Source organism: Elaeis guineensis, chromosome 3, assembly GCF_000442705.2.
Source record: "Elaeis guineensis isolate ETL-2024a chromosome 3, EG11, whole genome shotgun sequence".
Taxonomy (NCBI): Eukaryota; Viridiplantae; Streptophyta; class Magnoliopsida; order Arecales; family Arecaceae; genus Elaeis; species Elaeis guineensis.
The window spans coordinates 89,205,708-89,224,466 of NC_025995.2; the positions used below are offsets into that span (position 1 = coordinate 89,205,708).

An 18,759-nucleotide genomic window follows, 5' to 3' on the forward strand; every position below is an offset into this window, starting at 1 on the left:
GTAGAACTCTTTCTTTCTCTTATTTGTTGGGCATAGGACAAGCAAAGGGTTTGCCCTCATAGACATCTAGTGTATCACATGGCCAAGGGCTCCACAATGAGGGTAGACTCACATTCATTGGATACCCCTGCTTTCCATTTTGCCTAGTTTGCAAGGGTCTTCTAAGCAAACATTTCAAAGATGTTTTGAGTCGATTCATAGCTTGGTGCACAGGGTGCCACTTCACTCCCCCACAAGTTGAGAAGACAAGGGTTGCTAGAGCCTTGATTGGAACTTTGTCGGGAAGCACTAGTCAAGCAAGGGTGATGGTTGATACCCATTTTTGACGTCTGCACACCTCTAGGGAGTATCATGTTATGTAATGCCCTAAAAATTGAGTCCATCACATTTCTAAAGCATAAAGCTACTTTGAAGCATTATATCATATGTTCTGTTGTCAATTCTTGAGCCTTGGTCTTTTTGGTGGCAAGAGCCTGATTGGAACATTTTGATAGTGGAATCTTAGCGTCACTGTTCATGATTCAAATGTCTTGCCTTTTGGGTCCTGATGGCCGAGCTTTGCTGTGAGTATGTTTTGATAGCAAAATCTTGTTGTTAGATTTGAAATTTGAGTTTGGCGCCCTTGAAAGTGTTCACGATATTGTGGACCGGCCCAACGACATTCTAGTCTCTTGTTGCTAGGGTCTTGCTGTCTGCTGACAGGATCTTGTTGTCAGAATGCTCTAATGGCAATTTTTAGATATTAGAACATCCTTTTAGCCTTGTAATCCTTTTACGCCTGATTCAATTTTCTAATTACTTAGAAGCTTATCCATCCTATTGGTCCATATAAACAGCCCTCCATCCCTCCCCTCGAGGATCATCGGTCACTCACCATGTCCACTCAAATTGTTGTTGAGTGATGGCAGATCTTGGAGGAGTTGCACTATTAAGCAAAGGAGGAAGGGTGATCAAGCTATGCTTCGAAGACATCTATAGGTATAAACAAGATTCTATGAGCTTACCTCGACTCTTACCCCCCCCCCCTCTCTCTTTTTCCTCCCTTCACTTTTTATGCTCCCTTCCATTCTTCCAGGCATGCATTAGATTAGGTATTTGCCTACCTGTGATTTTTCTCTAATAGGGTCTTTTATTAGGCAAAGGAGCAAGTATTTCATACTCCTTTCCTGTCTTGCCAACCCTCTAGAATCCTAGATATATATTGGTTAACAGTAGCCTTACTTTCCATGCATGCATTGATCATGGCATCTCGTCTTTTCTAATTTTAAATCTCTTGATTTCTTCTTCTGCAACTTCACGCCCCAACCCCAGCAACTAGGTCGACATATGACATGATCGAATGTTGCTCCCTAGAGTGATTTTGATGATTACAAAGCAGTTGAAGAAGTACTAATAATTTTCATTTGAAAAAGACTTTGCTCTTCAGGGGCAAAATCGTAATTTTACCAAAACCCTGATTTGATAGTATCAAATGGTAGAACAAAAGATTTGTGATCTATTGGCGAAAATTTCATTGTTTTTGGACTTGTATTTTGAAAGATATGCATGTTTGAAAATCATGAGTCGACCCATGAGTCAACTCATGGCACATGAGCTGTTTGGCACGCAGATTTTTTGGCTTGGCACAACCTGTGAGTCGACCCATGAGTCGACCCCCAAGGCATGAGTCGACCCATGAGTCGACCCCTGCAGTTTTTAGGCCAAAAATTACAGAACCCTGTTTTCTGGTATTCTTCTACAGAGGTCGACCCATGAGTCGACCCCCAGGCATGAGTCGACCCATGAGTCGACCCCTGTGACGGGATTTCTCCGCAACGGCTAGTTTTTAACCCATTTTAAGTGCTTTTAATGCTCATTTAATGTGGTCTAACGGCTCTTTTTCAGCCTAGAATGTTTTCTTCTATTTCTTAAAGCTATAAAAGGATCCAAAAGGTGGGAAACAAAAGTTTAGGAAGAGTTAAGAAGAGCATTCAAGAGAGCATTCAAGAGCATTCAAAAGAGATTTTGAAAAAGGGTTTTTCAAGCCAACTTTTCAGCCCTAATCAAGAGTTCATTCAAAGCTTTGAAGAAGCCCTTAAACCAAGCTCACCAACTCCTCAAGTGCACATTCAAGTCTCCAACCACTTTGAGGAAATCCGAAGAGGGTCTTCTTATCTTGAGTAAAGTGTATTTAAAGTTATATTCGCTCATTAAAGGAGCTTTCTCTGTACTTGTTTGTGATATAAATTATTTTACTCAGTTTGAGTGATTGTTTTTGTTTTGGAGGGGTTCCAAAACAAGGGAAGGTTGATCCGAACCTAGAATCGGAGTGTATTGGGTTGGCTTGTACCCGGAAAATAAGTGGTCTAGCTTGAAATAGCTAGAGTCGGAGTTTCCGACGTTTGTATTCGGGTTGAATACAAGATTAGTGGATTGGAATTCCCAAGTAGGAGCTTGGGGAGTGGATGTAGGTGCAAGGTTGGCACCGAACCACTATAAATCCTTTTGTTTGTGGTGTGCATATTTGCTTCCCTTTAACTCTTCATTATTTTCTTGCATTCTTGCTTTTAGCCATTAGTCCTGAATTAATTTAACTCTCCATATTCATTTAGCTATTGCCAAATATTTTTTCATAAGTCATAAGTTAAGCTTAAAATTTTTAGAAACCCAATTCACCCCCCCCACTCTTGGGTTGCATAGCTGGGCAACATCGAATATTCACAGAATATAGCCCTAGTGAACATGCAAGGCCCGCTGGATGAATAACAACTTTCACAACATAATTTATCTTCTCCAAGATAACGAACTCTGATATAATTGAACAACATGAGAACGATCCAAGGATAAATTTATTGATCATCTATTGGTATCAGAAACTTTGATTTCTTTGTCCTTTCCCCATTAGTGGACCCAACTTCAGCTGTGTGCTAAGCATCCTGAGGCTATGTAAAGACAATCAAGAGTGGCATGAGCTATCTAGCTCAGGAAGAAACCCCTACACATGCACACTAATATATGTACTGAGATGATCTATAATATTTAATATAACAAATATAATAACATCAAAGTATAGTATAGTGGTTATAATGTGCATATACCAAAATTATTCAATAATCAAAGTCTGGATCTATTGATCAATAAAGTCAATACATATATATTTATTAATCATATGTCAACAATAGCAATTTATCTTAATAATGATTTTAGATAAGCATTTTATTATCACTGAACTGAGAATGTTAGACTCAGTGGCATTCTCGGATTGTCTAACAAAGACTTCCAATTATCTTTACAGTTTTTGGACTAGCCATGACCATGCTTGAGCATGCGACCAGCAAACCATAGTGCCACATTTCTACCCGTGGCGAGGCTATCCATGGTGTCAAGTTCTTGTCCATGATGAGGCTATCCACAGTTTCATGTTCCTGTTGTGATGAGGCTATCCATAATGCCATGATTAGGGCTGAAATCGGATCGGATGCTAACATATCCATATTTATTTTGTTTGACGCATACAAAGACGGATACGGATATCATTCAAATGCAAAAATTCATATCCATATTTGTTTTAAGTGGATATGGGTACAATTCGGATACTGCAAGTAATTATATCCTTGGATATAATTATGGATATAACTTAGATAATTAAACTTTATGAGTACAGAATCAAAAATATTTCTAAATAAATGATAAATCAAGTTAATAACATGCTTATATGGTTATATATTTTTCTTAAAAATTAATAAGTGCTATATACAATTATATAGGATTACATGTTGGTTCGGATATTCGGATACGGATCGGATAGTTATCTATTCATATCCATATCCATTTTTCTTTGACGGATATGGATATTAGTCAGATCCTTAAATTTTTATCCACATTCAGATTAATTCGGATACGAAAATGGATTCAAACGGATAATATTCATACCACTGTCACCCCTAGCCACAATCCTACCCTTGACGAGGCTATCCACATTGACATGGCTAGTCCAATAATCCTTTTTATTAATCACTAGTTCATGCTAGATTTTGTTTCATCTTAATCAATTATATGCATTATGCTTCATTTTGTTAGATACTAAGTTACTAACACTTATTCTTAATCGAAGTTTATTCCTCTTGCTTCTTTTGACTGTAGTAACACTGCCAAGTGCCAATATGGATCCCAGCTTGGATAAAAAGGTAGAGGACTGGCATTAGGTTGGAAGCCAGTCATAAGAATATGTCAAACTATGAAATGGATCCAATTAATATTGTGAATGTTGGGGCATTTTTTTGATAACATTAGAGGTCGCCTATCATTCAGAGCTGATCCCAGATAGTAGGGCTAGGCTTGATGGTTGTGGTTATGGCTTCTTTTAACTGTAATCTTGCTTCTTGCTTGGTATCTTTAAGAGATACATGACTCATTCAATGAAACATTGGGACAGAATTTAAGATGGGCCCGAAGAAGAAATTGGAAAGAGTTTCTGATATCAATAGGAATGCTAGGATAGGAGGGATTTTTATAAAGCTTCCCCCTGTCCCTGAGCAGTTACCATTGTGGTCCTTAAAATATGTTGAAATACATGTTGGTCCTTTTCAATTTCATAAAGAAATTGTTTCACAAATTGATCAAGGGGGTAAATAACTGGTTTGGTAAATAATTGAGAATTGCTGGATGTTTTTGGGTGAACAATGTGCTATATCAATGATTTCAAGATGAAATCTAGTTTATCTGCATTTGAATTCGAAGCAAGATTAGATTCATTTGAGTGGCTATGGTAAAGATATCGAGTGACAGTAAGGGCACATTTGGTTCATGATTGGAACCAAAATCAGAATTGGAGTCGGAATGGATTGGAATGGTAATCGGAATGGCTACATCCCCCTACGCATTTGGTTCATGATCTAAATTAGAATCAGAATCGGAATAGAATTTGAATATCAGGGGAGAGTAGGGATACCCATCCCCCCTAGAATTGGAATGGGAATGGGACTCCTGCAAACCAAACGGCTTGAATGGAAGTCAACCATATTCATTCCCATTTTAGTCTTCTCCCCCAAACCAAACATGCCCTAAGTTTCTGCCAAAAAACATCGTGACGATAACTACTTGCCATCAAGATGCTTGAAGAACGATTTTGAGAAAACAAGCAACAATGCATTGCCGTTAGTAGATTCTGATGTCAGAGCTTTACCATTGGAACCTTGCTGCTGAATTCGTTTGACCTTGTGTCTACATGGTAGCATCAAGCATCCAAGGCCTCCAACGACAAATGCTTGCCATCGAATACTCAAGAAAATTGTTTCCATAAATCTTGACAAGAGCGATGTGGAACATGAGTTTCCCTTCCAAAAGTAAGGACTGGGTTCTATTACTCTGGACTTTGACAATATGTTTTCAAAACCCGATTTTCAAAAGTTTTGACATGATTTTCTCTATTTTTCCAAGTTTTATTTTCTTTTATTTTGGCCTCATGCATCATGCACCTTGTATAGTAGGATGAAATATGGTCGACTTGAATAACTGACTAGCATTGCAAAGCTCATGTAGCTTAAAAATCATACTTCTTAGTGTTTGTTTGATAGATCCACAGTAGAACTCTTTCTTTCTCTTATTTGTTGGGCATAGGACAAGCAAAGGGTTTGCCCTCATAGACATCTAGTGTATCACATGGCCAAGGGCTCCACAATGAGGGTAGACTCACATTCATTGGATACCCCTGCTTTCCATTTTGCCTAGTTTGCAAGGGTCTTCTAAGCAAACATTTCAAAGATGTTTTGAGTCGATTCATAGCTTGGTGCACAGGGTGCCACTTCACTCCCCCACAAGTTGAGAAGACAAGGGTTGCTAGAGCCTTGATTGGAACTTTGTCGGGAAGCACTAGTCAAGCAAGGGTGATGGTTGATACCCATTTTTGACGTCTGCACACCTCTAGGGAGTATCATGTTATGTAATGCCCTAAAAATTGAGTCCATCACATTTCTAAAGCATAAAGCTACTTTGAAGCATTATATCATATGTTCTGTTGTCAATTCTTGAGCCTTGGTCTTTTTGGTGGCAAGAGCCTGATTGGAACATTTTGATAGTGGAATCTTAGCGTCACTGTTCATGATTCAAATGTCTTGCCTTTTGGGTCCTGATGGCCGAGCTTTGCTGTGAGTATGTTTTGATAGCAAAATCTTGTTGTTAGATTTGAAATTTGAGTTTGGCGCCCTTGAAAGTGTTCACGATATTGTGGACCGGCCCAACGACATTCTAGTCTCTTGTTGCTAGGGTCTTGCTGTCTGCTGACAGGATCTTGTTGTCAGAATGCTCTAATGGCAATTTTTAGATATTAGAACATCCTTTTAGCCTTGTAATCCTTTTACGCCTGATTCAATTTTCTAATTACTTAGAAGCTTATCCATCCTATTGGTCCATATAAACAGCCCTCCATCCCTCCCCTCGAGGATCATCGGTCACTCACCATGTCCACTCAAATTGTTGTTGAGTGATGGCAGATCTTGGAGGAGTTGCACTATTAAGCAAAGGAGGAAGGGTGATCAAGCTATGCTTCGAAGACATCTATAGGTATAAACAAGATTCTATGAGCTTACCTCGACTCTTACCCCCCCCCCCTCTCTCTTTTTCCTCCCTTCACTTTTTATGCTCCCTTCCATTCTTCCAGGCATGCATTAGATTAGGTATTTGCCTACCTGTGATTTTTCTCTAATAGGGTCTTTTATTAGGCAAAGGAGCAAGTATTTCATACTCCTTTCCTGTCTTGCCAACCCTCTAGAATCCTAGATATATATTGGTTAACAGTAGCCTTACTTTCCATGCATGCATTGATCATGGCATCTCGTCTTTTCTAATTTTAAATCTCTTGATTTCTTCTTCTGCAACTTCACGCCCCAACCCCAGCAACTAGGTCGACATATGACATGATCGAATGTTGCTCCCTAGAGTGATTTTGATGATTACAAAGCAGTTGAAGGAGTACTAATAATTTTCATTTGAAAAAGACTTTGCTCTTCAGGGGCAAAATCGTAATTTTACCAAAACCCTGATTTGATAGTATCAAATGGTAGAACAAAAGATTTGTGATCTATTGGCGAAAATTTCATTGTTTTTGGACTTGTATTTTGAAAGATATGCATGTTTGAAAATCATGAGTCGACCCATGAGTCAACTCATGGCACATGAGCTGTTTGGCACGCAGATTTTTTGGCATGGCACAACCTGTGAGTCGACCCATGAGTCGACCCCCAAGGCATGAGTCGACCCATGAGTCGACCCCTGCAGTTTTTAGGCCAAAAATTACAGAACCCTGTTTTCTGGTATTCTTCTACAGAGGTCGACCCATGAGTCGACCCCCAGGCATGAGTCGACCCATGAGTCGACCCCTGTGACGGGATTTCTCCGCAACGGCTAGTTTTTAACCCATTTTAAGTGCTTTTAATGCTCATTTAATGTGGTCTAACGGCTCTTTTTCAGCCTAGAATGTTTTCTTCTATTTCTTAAAGCTATAAAAGGATCCAAAAGGTGGGAAACAAAAAGTTTAGGAAGAGTTAAGAAGAGCATTCAAGAGAGCATTCAAGAGCATTCAAAAGAGATTTTGAAAAAGGGTTTTTCAAGCCAACTTTTCAGCCCTAATCAAGAGTTCATTCAAAGCTTTGAAGAAGCCCTTAAACCAAGCTCACCAACTCCTCAAGTGCACATTCAAGTCTCCAACCACTTTGAGGAAATCCGAAGAGGGTCTTCTTATCTTGAGTAAAGTGTATTTAAAGTTATATTCGCTCATTAAAGGAGCTTTCTCTGTACTTGTTTGTGATATAAATTATTTTACTCAGTTTGAGTGATTGTTTTTGTTTTGGAGGGGTTCCAAAACAAGGGAAGGTTGATCCGAACCTAGAATCGGAGTGTATTGGGTTGGCTTGTACCCGGAAAATAAGTGGTCTAGCTTGAAATAGCTAGAGTCGGAGTTTCCGACGTTTGTATTCGGGTTGAATACAAGATTAGTGGATTGGAATTCCCAAGTAGGAGCTTGGGGAGTGGATGTAGGTGCAAGGTTGGCACCGAACCACTATAAATCCTTTTGTTTGTGGTGTGCATATTTGCTTCCCTTTAACTCTTCATTATTTTCTTGCATTCTTGCTTTTAGCCATTAGTCCTGAATTAATTTAACTCTCCATATTCATTTAGCTATTGCCAAATATTTTTTCATAAGTCATAAGTTAAGCTTAAAATTTTTAGAAACCCAATTCACCCCCCCCCACTCTTGGGTTGCATAGCTGGGCAACATCGAATATTCACAGAATATAGCCCTAGTGAACATGCAAGGCCCGCTGGATGAATAACAACTTTCACAACATAATTTATCTTCTCCAAGATAACGAACTCTGATATAATTGAACAACATGAGAACGATCCAAGGATAAATTTATTGATCATCTATTGGTATCAGAAACTTTGATTTCTTTGTCCTTTCCCCATTAGTGGACCCAACTTCAGCTGTGTGCTAAGCATCCTGAGGCTATGTAAAGACAATCAAGAGTGGCATGAGCTATCTAGCTCAGGAAGAAACCCCTACACATGCACACTAATATATGTACTGAGATGATCTATAATATTTAATATAACAAATATAATAACATCAAAGTATAGTATAGTGGTTATAATGTGCATATACCAAAATTATTCAATAATCAAAGTCTGGATCTATTGATCAATAAAGTCAATACATATATATTTATTAATCATATGTCAACAATAGCAATTTATCTTAATAATGATTTTAGATAAGCATTTTATTATCACTGAACTGAGAATGTTAGACTCAGTGGCATTCTCGGATTGTCTAACAAAGACTTCCAATTATCTTTACAGTTTTTGGACTAGCCATGACCATGCTTGAGCATGCGACCAGCAAACCATAGTGCCACATTTCTACCCGTGGCGAGGCTATCCATGGTGTCAAGTTCTTGTCCATGATGAGGCTATCCACAGTTTCATGTTCCTGTTGTGATGAGGCTATCCATAATGCCATGATTAGGGCTGAAATCGGATCGGATGCTAACATATCCATATTTATTTTGTTTGACGCATACAAAGACGGATACGGATATCATTCAAATGCAAAAATTCATATCCATATTTGTTTTAAGTGGATATGGGTACAATTCGGATACTGCAAGTAATTATATCCTTGGATATAATTATGGATATAACTTAGATAATTAAACTTTATGAGTACAGAATCAAAAATATTTCTAAATAAATGATAAATCAAGTTAATAACATGCTTATATGGTTATATATTTTTCTTAAAAATTAATAAGTGCTATATACAATTATATAGGATTACATGTTGGTTCGGATATTCGGATACGGATCGGATAGTTATCTATTCATATCCATATCCATTTTTCTTTGACGGATATGGATATTAGTCAGATCCTTAAATTTTTATCCACATTCAGATTAATTCGGATACGAAAATGGATTCAAACGGATAATATTCATACCACTGTCACCCCTAGCCACAATCCTACCCTTGACGAGGCTATCCACATTGACATGGCTAGTCCAATAATCCTTTTTTATTAATCACTAGTTCATGCTAGATTTTGTTTCATCTTAATCAATTATATGCATTATGCTTGTCAAAAAACAATCATACCATAATCCATCAAAATAATTAATCTCATCATAATTTGTACACTTAAAACTTAAAAGAAATTATATAGAATATATTAATGTGTAATAACTATAATAGGAGGATATGCAAGGTGATTCTTACCCAAGTTGACAATAAATCCGAGAATGTACCTATTAATCCAAGCATAACCCTAACAATCTCAAAAAAATTAGTATCAATCATTATCATAATCAAGGTGCCCAGCCATCCAACAAAATTGACCCAAAGCCCTACGCTTTCCTTAACTTCACTAATTCAAATTAATTTAGCTAAAATTAAGTACATAAAGGAACCAGGATTTTTGCCACGATGCAAGGTTTTGAATGTATAACCTATGCTAGATAGCTTCCTATTTGGATGGCTACACCCGTGCAAAATTTGAGATCATAGGGTTGGGGGGAAATAAAATGAGAGAGGGATATGGGATAAGGCTAGCCAGGTGGTAGTGCCCGATGTCCCAAATTCGATCACATTTGAGGGGCAACTAACAAGATTGGGGACCAAAGATCTGAGTAGAGACAACATGGTCAAGGTTATTGGGAATTCAGCCTATTAAGGCCAAATGAGGATTGGCCGGTAGGAGGGTTGTCATAGGGTTGAGCGGTAGATTTAGCATTAGGGGAGGAGAGAGAGAGTGGAAATGGAAAGGAAGAAATGAGGATTGGCCGGTAGGAGGGCTGTCATAGGGTTGAGCGGTGGAGGTAGCATTAGGGGAGGAGAGAGAGAGTGGAAATGGAAAGGAAGAAATGGGGCTAGGATCCCTATTTGAGGCCCATGGCATGGCCACAAAGCAAGCAAATGACCCACCATGCCGGCCTTGTATGCACCAGAGGGAGGAGAGGGAGATATGGTGACATTGGGAGAGGAAAAAGAAAGGGGTGGAATAGGGTGGCTGGAATAGAGCTTTAGCCATGAAATGGAGCCATGGAGAAAAGTCTAGAGATGGCCTTTTGGTGGACGGCGAGGTTTGGTATGGATGTTGGAGGCATGGGCTACAATAAGAAGGGTAAGTGATAAACAGATTTGATCAGTGTCGAATCTCCAAAATATGAAAGGGGAATAGGGTGCCCTATTTCGAAATAGGGTCGACGTGTTGGGCTTGGGAGTTGGGATTGATCATCGCTCAGGGGACAGGATCTGGTGACCATGCTTGCATCTTGGCCTCCATAGGTTAGAGAGAGACCCGAGATGAGAGAATGGGGTGGTCTCAACAGGTTATCTAGGCTTGAACAGAGGAAGAAGAATGGTGAAATAGGGGCAGCCCAATCGCTTATTGTTTGACAAGATCGATAGCGAGAGGGCTTCAACTATTGCTAAGTAACACCCAAGGACAAGGATGATGATGGATCGACAAAGGATCATGGTGGTGAGGAGATATCGAGGGAGAGAATAGGAAGAAAAATGGAAGAAGCAGTGAGGGTTTCATGCGTTACCACTGCCCTCACCGGCCAGCACACGTCGGGCGGCTAAATCGGAATCTTTCTAGAGGTCACGCCTTACCATTACAAGCACGTGCATTGGCCTCCCTAGCGTAGCCAAGTGGATATTATGCCTCTTAGCTAGGTATTTGAAGTCCCCGAGCTGGTGAATTTTGATGTTGGGTAAACTTGATCGACTCAATTGAGTCGAGACTAATCAGGCTGAGGCAGAGACTGAATTAGGGGTGGGGTGCTACAATAACCCTCTCATATAGACTCCGGGTGAGCATGCTTTGATCTATGGATGACGAACTCGCAAACAACTCGCCTAAACCCTAATGGGGATGTCTTGATGACTGATGATGGGGTGGCCATCACATGGTTCTGGTAAGATGTAGAGCTCAAATTGGCATCTTGTACTATAGGCAGTAATGCTCCATCAAGAGTGGACAACGGCACACCAAAAGCTCTTCTAATGATAAGCAATCATGTTGGGGTGCCCTTTCACGGTGGGGTGTTCTTTGAAGCTTTGCAGACTGGCAATCATGGTGGGTAATATTTCAAAACAGGACCTTGCCACCATGAGACCGGAATGCTGTTAGGCCAGTTCTTAATATCACAGGCAGTTCCAAGGGTGCCAAACTCAAATTTTGGATCTAATGGCAAGATCTTGGTGTTAGAATGTATTTTCAGCAAATCCCAGCCATCAAGACCCAAAAGGTGGGATATTTGAATCATGGAATTGGGTGCTAAGATTCTTCTTGAACAAATCAAGATGTTGGCGTTGGTCATTTGATGGATGTTGGCATCCTAAGAAACATGGGATTGTGATATTGTCAGCCTTCTGGTTCCCTCCTACTTTACCCTTATTGTTAATTAAATTTTGCTGAAGTGGACATGTCATGTTGACAGTTGGACATTTAGCCCTCCATTCAGCTCTAAAAGGTTATTGTTATTCAGGATATGTTTAAGGATCAGGGCCTTTCATGTGAGGTGCGACACAAACTGTTTATTTGCTTGCTTGTTCATTCCCATCTCTTTATGTGTTAGATCATCCTCGATCCTGCTATAAAACTGGGGCATGACAGAATACATGGTTGGACAAAGATTGTTTTCGGTTGGATGATGGTTGCAAGATTCAGCAATCTGCTTAGAAACTTCCAGGTAGTGTTTACACCTGATATTTTTCCAGGTTTGATTTGATCAGATGAAGTCCAGAATGACCTTCCTTGGATCAGTGTCAATCTACATATGAATTCTAATGATAAGAAAGGTCAGTATCCAGTAGGAATACACAACCAATCATTTGCTCAAAGAATTATCATGATATCTTTAACAGAATTTGGTCATTTGATTACCAAGTGAATTTTACCTCACATCTTGATAGGTTTTCAGATTAGTCAATGTGTGTTATAATAAACAACATGGCATAATATACCTTTTGTCTTCAAATGAGACTTGGATCCCCTTTTTATCACCTGGATTATTTTGGCACTACATTCCAAGTTTGTACAAGATATGTCAGTCAACCTGTTCCATCACCGTTTCTGTAAATTAGCGTTGACTGCTTGGCCTTGATTTGGAGAGCTTACCACTTGCCATGGGTTACTTTCATCCACACATGCCAACATTTGAAACCTTCAAATCACCAAAATTAATAATCTTGGGCAGAGGTAGATTACTGGAATTGCATTATTCTTAAAAATGTTCTGTTCCTTTCATGCACTTGCTTTGATAATGACTCTTTATATTTTACAATATTTAATTACAATCTGTTTTCCTTTATCCTGGATTTTGCAGGGTGCATCCATCAATATAATTCTTTAAATGGTCAACCAGATGTCTTGAAGTCACTTTATTCTGCTTTACAGCCATCTAGTTCATTGGAGGAGCTGAGGTAGGAATTTATTTTGGATTATTTAGTTATAATAAATGATTAAGATTTTAAAGGGTAGATAATATTTGGTGCATCAATTTCTAACTTTATACCTTGTGATTAATTACCTAATCTTCTAGACATGCATGTACATGTGCAAATGTACATACACAAACCAATTGCTCTAAGCACATAACATTTGTCAATTCATGATATACACTAATAAAGCACCAGTATTCATAGAAGATCCCCATATTACGGACCTGATCAGACACTTTGTTTACTGTTATAATGGACATTCAGATGTTATTTGTCCAGTTAATGATCTTGTGGACTTAATGAAATTAAATAAAACAGATTCTTTTGACTGCTTGCAGACAGACCAACATAAATTTCTTTGGACAGATAAAAATTTGAATTCAAAAAACAAAATCTAATATGATGAAGAACAGTGGTGATACTTTTCAGTAGGAGCTGTTGTAACTGGAGAAAGAGTAAATACCATGATATTAGCACACACATATTACACTATAAAAGCCCAACTATTTTCACAAAAAGAAAAGTTTCATTCTTCTGTTCCCAGGATGTCCAATTCCTGAATGTCCAAATGCAATAATGTTTTGCCCAAAACATCCCATGACAAAAGGAGAAAGGAAAAAGAAAAAAGTAATCTGGGTACCCCACCTATGCACATCTACCTTCTTGCACATGAGTTCCTTTAGAGTTTAGGCACAATTGTGTCAGCAAATATTGCTGCCCATGTCATCATAATCTTTTCTGATTTCCAAGAGCCCATCCAAGGTAACCAAGAAGAAACTGAAAGTACAAAAACATTAGTTTAGATCTCAGATATCTAGGAGCCACCTATCAAAAAATGGAGATTATCTTAGAGAAGAAAAATGTATTGGATTGATTATCCTTATGATTTTTCTCACCTTTGGTAGGGGTGGCAATTGGGTCGGGGTCAAGATACAAGTTGGGTCAGAAAATGTTGAACCTCCATGTTTGATAAATAGATAACCAACCTGACTTGTTTAATCTATTTAATAAATGGATAATCTATTAAGCTAGTTGATTGAACATGACTGACCCTTTAAAATCCTTTGATTTTTTTTTTTTTTTTTTTTTTTTTTTTGCGATTCTATGAGCATAGTAGGGGAAGAAAAAGAAGAACCGACGGTCTCCACTTCCACCGATTTCCCTAGTCCAAATCTGTTGATGCTGTCTTGTGGCTCTCCCCCCTCCACCTTCCACCGCTTCATCATGGCCGCGGTCCGTGACCTGGATGTTGCCTCGTCTGCCTTTGAGATCCACTCCCTCGCTATCAACACAGCAAACCCTCTAATGGTCCCCTCCACCTTCAGTCCTCCTGGCCCTCTCTGTCCGTATCTCCTCCCTCCGCTACTCCTAGACCCCTCACAAGCACCTTGTTGCTCGTGCCACCTCCCCCCACTGTCATCGATGGAATACTCTACAACTCTAACTCTCCATCATGATGCCGATAGCTCACCACCATCCAGAATGTCGTCATCACCTCCGATAGGAGGTGCTTCCGTGTTTGCATCACTGGCCGCCCAATTGGGCGCACAACTTTTCCTTCTCTTCTCTTCGCCGCCACAGCTGACTCCATCCTCTCTTCTCAGACTCCTATTATCTTCTCTTCTCTCTCTCATTTTGGACTTTTTCTTTTGTTCTTGAACTCTCTTTTCTTCTCTCTTTTGATACGATGGGATAGAACAGAGACTAAGGAGAAAGGCTAAGGAGGCATTTTTTGAAATTCAGAAGACTTGGAATGAGTCCCAAGTCAATGGACCGTGTGTGCAGAGGGGGTGGTTGGCTCATGCGGGCCTTTTTTTGTTTGTTTTATTTTTTTTGGGTTTGTACATGGGCACTGATTTCAAATTTTAAACTAATAACAGCCCATCTATTTCAGAACGGGAATTATTTTAAATGAGATATGTATTGATGGGTATCCGATCCAATCCGACCCATTTAATAAATGGATTAAACAAGTCAGAAGTGCGGTACCCAAATTTGACCCATTTAATAAATGGCTAAATGGGTTGATCCGTTTATGACCCAAACCATTTAGACCAAACCCAAACCTATGTATGGTGGGTCAAACGCGGGTCAGGTCACATTTTGCTAGCCCTATCTTCTAGAGTCCCACTTGATGATTAATGTGCTGATTTTGCTTGTCATGTTTCATGCCAAGATTAGATTGTTACATAGCATGGATGCATGCTAATGTGTGCTAAAATTGGATTGGTATGCATGTACCCATGCTAGTGCCAGGCTGGCATGATCCATTTATCAGTCTTTGGTACACATGAATGACAACATTTGCATCCAATGGCCTTGATAGAGACATCTCACAGATTAATTCTAAATATCAGAGCTATCGTGCATGGAAGATTGAACCAGTATGTTGGATGAGCCATTTACTATTTTTTTCTTCAAGAATACCACCAAGTTATCTAGCATTCCTTCTGTTATGATGTTGATGCCAATGATGATTCGGCAGAGGGATGACAAGTTCAAAGCCCATAGAGACTTTTTGATGCAAACATTCAGGAGATAGGTTTGTTTTATAATCTGCATCCTTGCATGTTATAAGAATGCTTTTAAATTTTAAAATGGATATCATCTCTCTCTCTCTCTCTCTCTCTCTCGCGCGCGCGCGCGCGTGCAGGTGTGAGGGGGACATTTAGACCATCAATTCAAGTGTTGGCACGTATCTTGCTAGGCTGGCATGGTTTTTTTATCACCAAATACTTGATCTGCAAGATTCCTGTAACCCTGTTAAGTCTTTCTTTTTCTGTTTTTTCTGAATCTTTTTGTTGAAAAGGAATGTTAAATCCTTTTTTCTTTTGTTTGGAAGCAGCATGATATGACAGTATGTAGGCATAGCAAGACATGCACAACACATGTTGCAGCTACCCTATGCCAAAGGCTTTAAAATCCTTTCGCAGGTGCAACGTATATCAACTCAATTGGGTCCGACCCCTTCTTAATTTTCAAAGCAATATCTTAAATATGGTCGCACAATAAGGCCATACATCATTGTAAGGATCTAATATGTCTGGATCTGACTTTATTGAGCCCAAATGGATTTGAATACTTGATTTGTTTAAAATCTTGGATCATTTGTATGTAGTAGTGTCCAAGATTCGCAGACTCGATATTAGAGCCCATGCCGGTGGTGTAGATTAGTATGGATCCATACCGGACCGACGCGAACCGACACAGAGGAGAAGAGGCGAATCGGGTGGAGAAAAAGAGAGAAAGGAGAGGGATAAGAGGGGAGGCAGTCGCTAAAGGAGACGTCGGCAGTGGCCATAGACGGCCCAGCATGCCCTGTGGCCATCGTCGGGGCACCCGTAGGACTGTGAAGGCCTTTGCTTCATTCGCTACTCGATCGATCGAGAGAGAGAGATAGAGAAAGGGGGGAGGAAAAGAAAAAGAGAGAGGGGAAGCTGCCAGAGGGCCTTTGGCTGGCCGCCATGGCCGTCGATAGTGCAATCATGGCCTCCGGCACTGCGAATATGAAACAGAGGCGATCGTCTCTGTTTCACGGATTTTTTTTAAAAATTCTAATTACAGTGAAGCCGGCAAAGTAGCAAACACATTGTAATGAAGCCATCAAACACATTGCCGGTTTCACTGTTCATCTTCGTTTTTAGAAAAAAAATTGACGTGTGAATAGGGGCAATCGACGTGTGAATAGGAGCGTTGCCCTTATTTCATGACTGCGGCTCCGCACACGCAGTTTCCACTGCCCGATAGCCATGGCGGCCATCTGGCAAACTCTGACAGCCTCTCCGCTGGCTGCGCCTCCCTTCGGTATATTGCTCCCCCTCTCTTTCTCTTTCTCACTCGATTAAGTGCCCTATTGGGCGACACCGAGCCGCGGAGGCCTCCATGGCCCTCCAATGGTCTCAGTAGGCCATTGCCGGCCTTCGGCGGCATCGTGCCATGTCTCTCTTCTCTCGTTACTCTCTCTCTTCCTCTCTTTCCCTCTTCTTATGGTGTACCATTTTTCTCGATCGAACTGTCTCAGTTCCCCGTCGGTTCGGTACAGGATGTACCAGCCGGTTCAGGCCGATATAGAATTCTATGGTAGCGTCTGATTGAATGAGTTTTTTTAAAGTCACTCTACTTTTACTTGTTGTAACCTTGCAAAAGCAAATAATATAAAATCTAATTTGTTCTTTGTTTTTCAATGTTATCTGATTGATGCCATTTATAACCTCATTATGAAGGCTAACCACTTAAAACAACAATGAGTGTATTTGCTTGGTTGGAGGCTTCATCATTTAATGAACCAAGGTAATAAGCCAAGAAGTGGAGAATCCCTTTTTTTTTTTGTTTGAATTTGCAAAGTCAAACTACTTATGGCGTCATTGGTGAAAACTAAAAATTAAACACTTCAAATTGTCTCATGCAAGAATATTTGTTAGGCAATTAGGTTATTAACACATAGATTATGTGCTCAAAATTTATATAGTTCTCATATGTCATCTGTTCTGCACAATATTTTTATACCTCGATCTCATTGTCATTGTGAATTCCCAATTTGGTAGATATCATGATGGTGGCCGCCTTTCTGATCAACAAATGGCGTTGTTGCAATACCAAAGGGAAAATCTTCATTTTTTGAGCGAGGAGGTATGGATTAAATCGAAAGATATATGTGTTTGATCTACATTTCTATTACCTACTGAGTAAACTCACCATGCTCTGAATTTTGTCTTCTGTCCTTATGGGCCTGTATGAATATAGGCATAGTTATAAACATTTTCAAATGCACAAGCTTATAGTATCTTTATTTTATGGGCTCATTTAAAATAATTGGAGCAATAACACAAAGCAATAATTTATACAACATATTCAAGTATTTGTTTTAATACCATAAGATACCTATTATAACATTTCTGTTATATGAATATCGGTAATATTATTTGTGACAATAATTCATTAAAAATTGTGTTTAAAAATGCAAGTTTTAAAAATCAATTATCTTATTTAAAGCAGTTCATAATATACTGTTCTCATAGTACTTAAACAGATTAGTACCCTCGAAAGATGACCAAACAAATGTATGTTTGAAAATAATCATTTTCAATTGTTGCAGGAAACAATTTTTTTTACAAACAATGCTCTTAACTATTAGGGATAGTTTGCCACTAATTAGGAAAATGATGACCTGGTTGTTGGGTACAATGTAATAACGTGGTTTCATTGTTTTAAACCAACAGTGCTCTTTGTAAATTAAATTTCTTAACATCTTTAGGGGGACTTTTTAGCACCTTTGTTTTTATTGAAAGATAAAATATATTTTATATGTGCATGAGTTAGTGCACCCTTAAAAGATTAACTTAATGCAGAAATATATGAATCATTTTTAATAGATTGTTCATCTGTATATGTTGGACCTTAACTCTCTTACTTTGCCCAATTAGTTGGCATAAAACATCTTGTATACATATATTAAAAAAAAATATTGAAATTTAAAATGACTATTGACTTACCAATCTCTTCCATAGTATGGGCAGTCCAGAAGATCAGGCAGTGTTAATGAGAGAGGGATTTGGATTTGAGAAAGAGGCATTGATATGTTGTGATAATTGGGATAGAGGTTGTGGGATGTATTTAGTATCCCACTTGTACCACTGCATTGCATTATAATAGGTTTTTATTTTAATCCAAGTCAGCTAATTGGATTCCTGATATCCACATGGAGGAATTTTATGTACACAAGTTCAGCCTTTGATATAATAAAGATACATTGGTAGAATATCTATTGTCAGTAAGTT

The 18,759-nt window shown here is 39.1% G+C and overlaps 1 protein-coding gene across 4 annotated transcripts in view; it reads left to right on the plus strand.

Annotated features, from left to right (window-relative positions):
* LOC105041852 (protein FIP1) overlaps positions 1-18,759 on the plus strand; it is a 38,270-nt gene that overhangs the window by 15,224 nt on the left and 4,287 nt on the right. For all 4 annotated transcript variants that reach the window (XM_073253941.1, XM_073253944.1, XM_073253943.1 and 1 more), the window contains exons 9-10: positions 12,868-12,964; positions 17,527-17,611. In XM_073253941.1, coding sequence (XP_073110042.1) covers positions 12,868-12,964; positions 17,527-17,611 — 182 coding nt within the window. The remainder of the gene's footprint in view (positions 1-12,867; positions 12,965-17,526; positions 17,612-18,759) is intronic.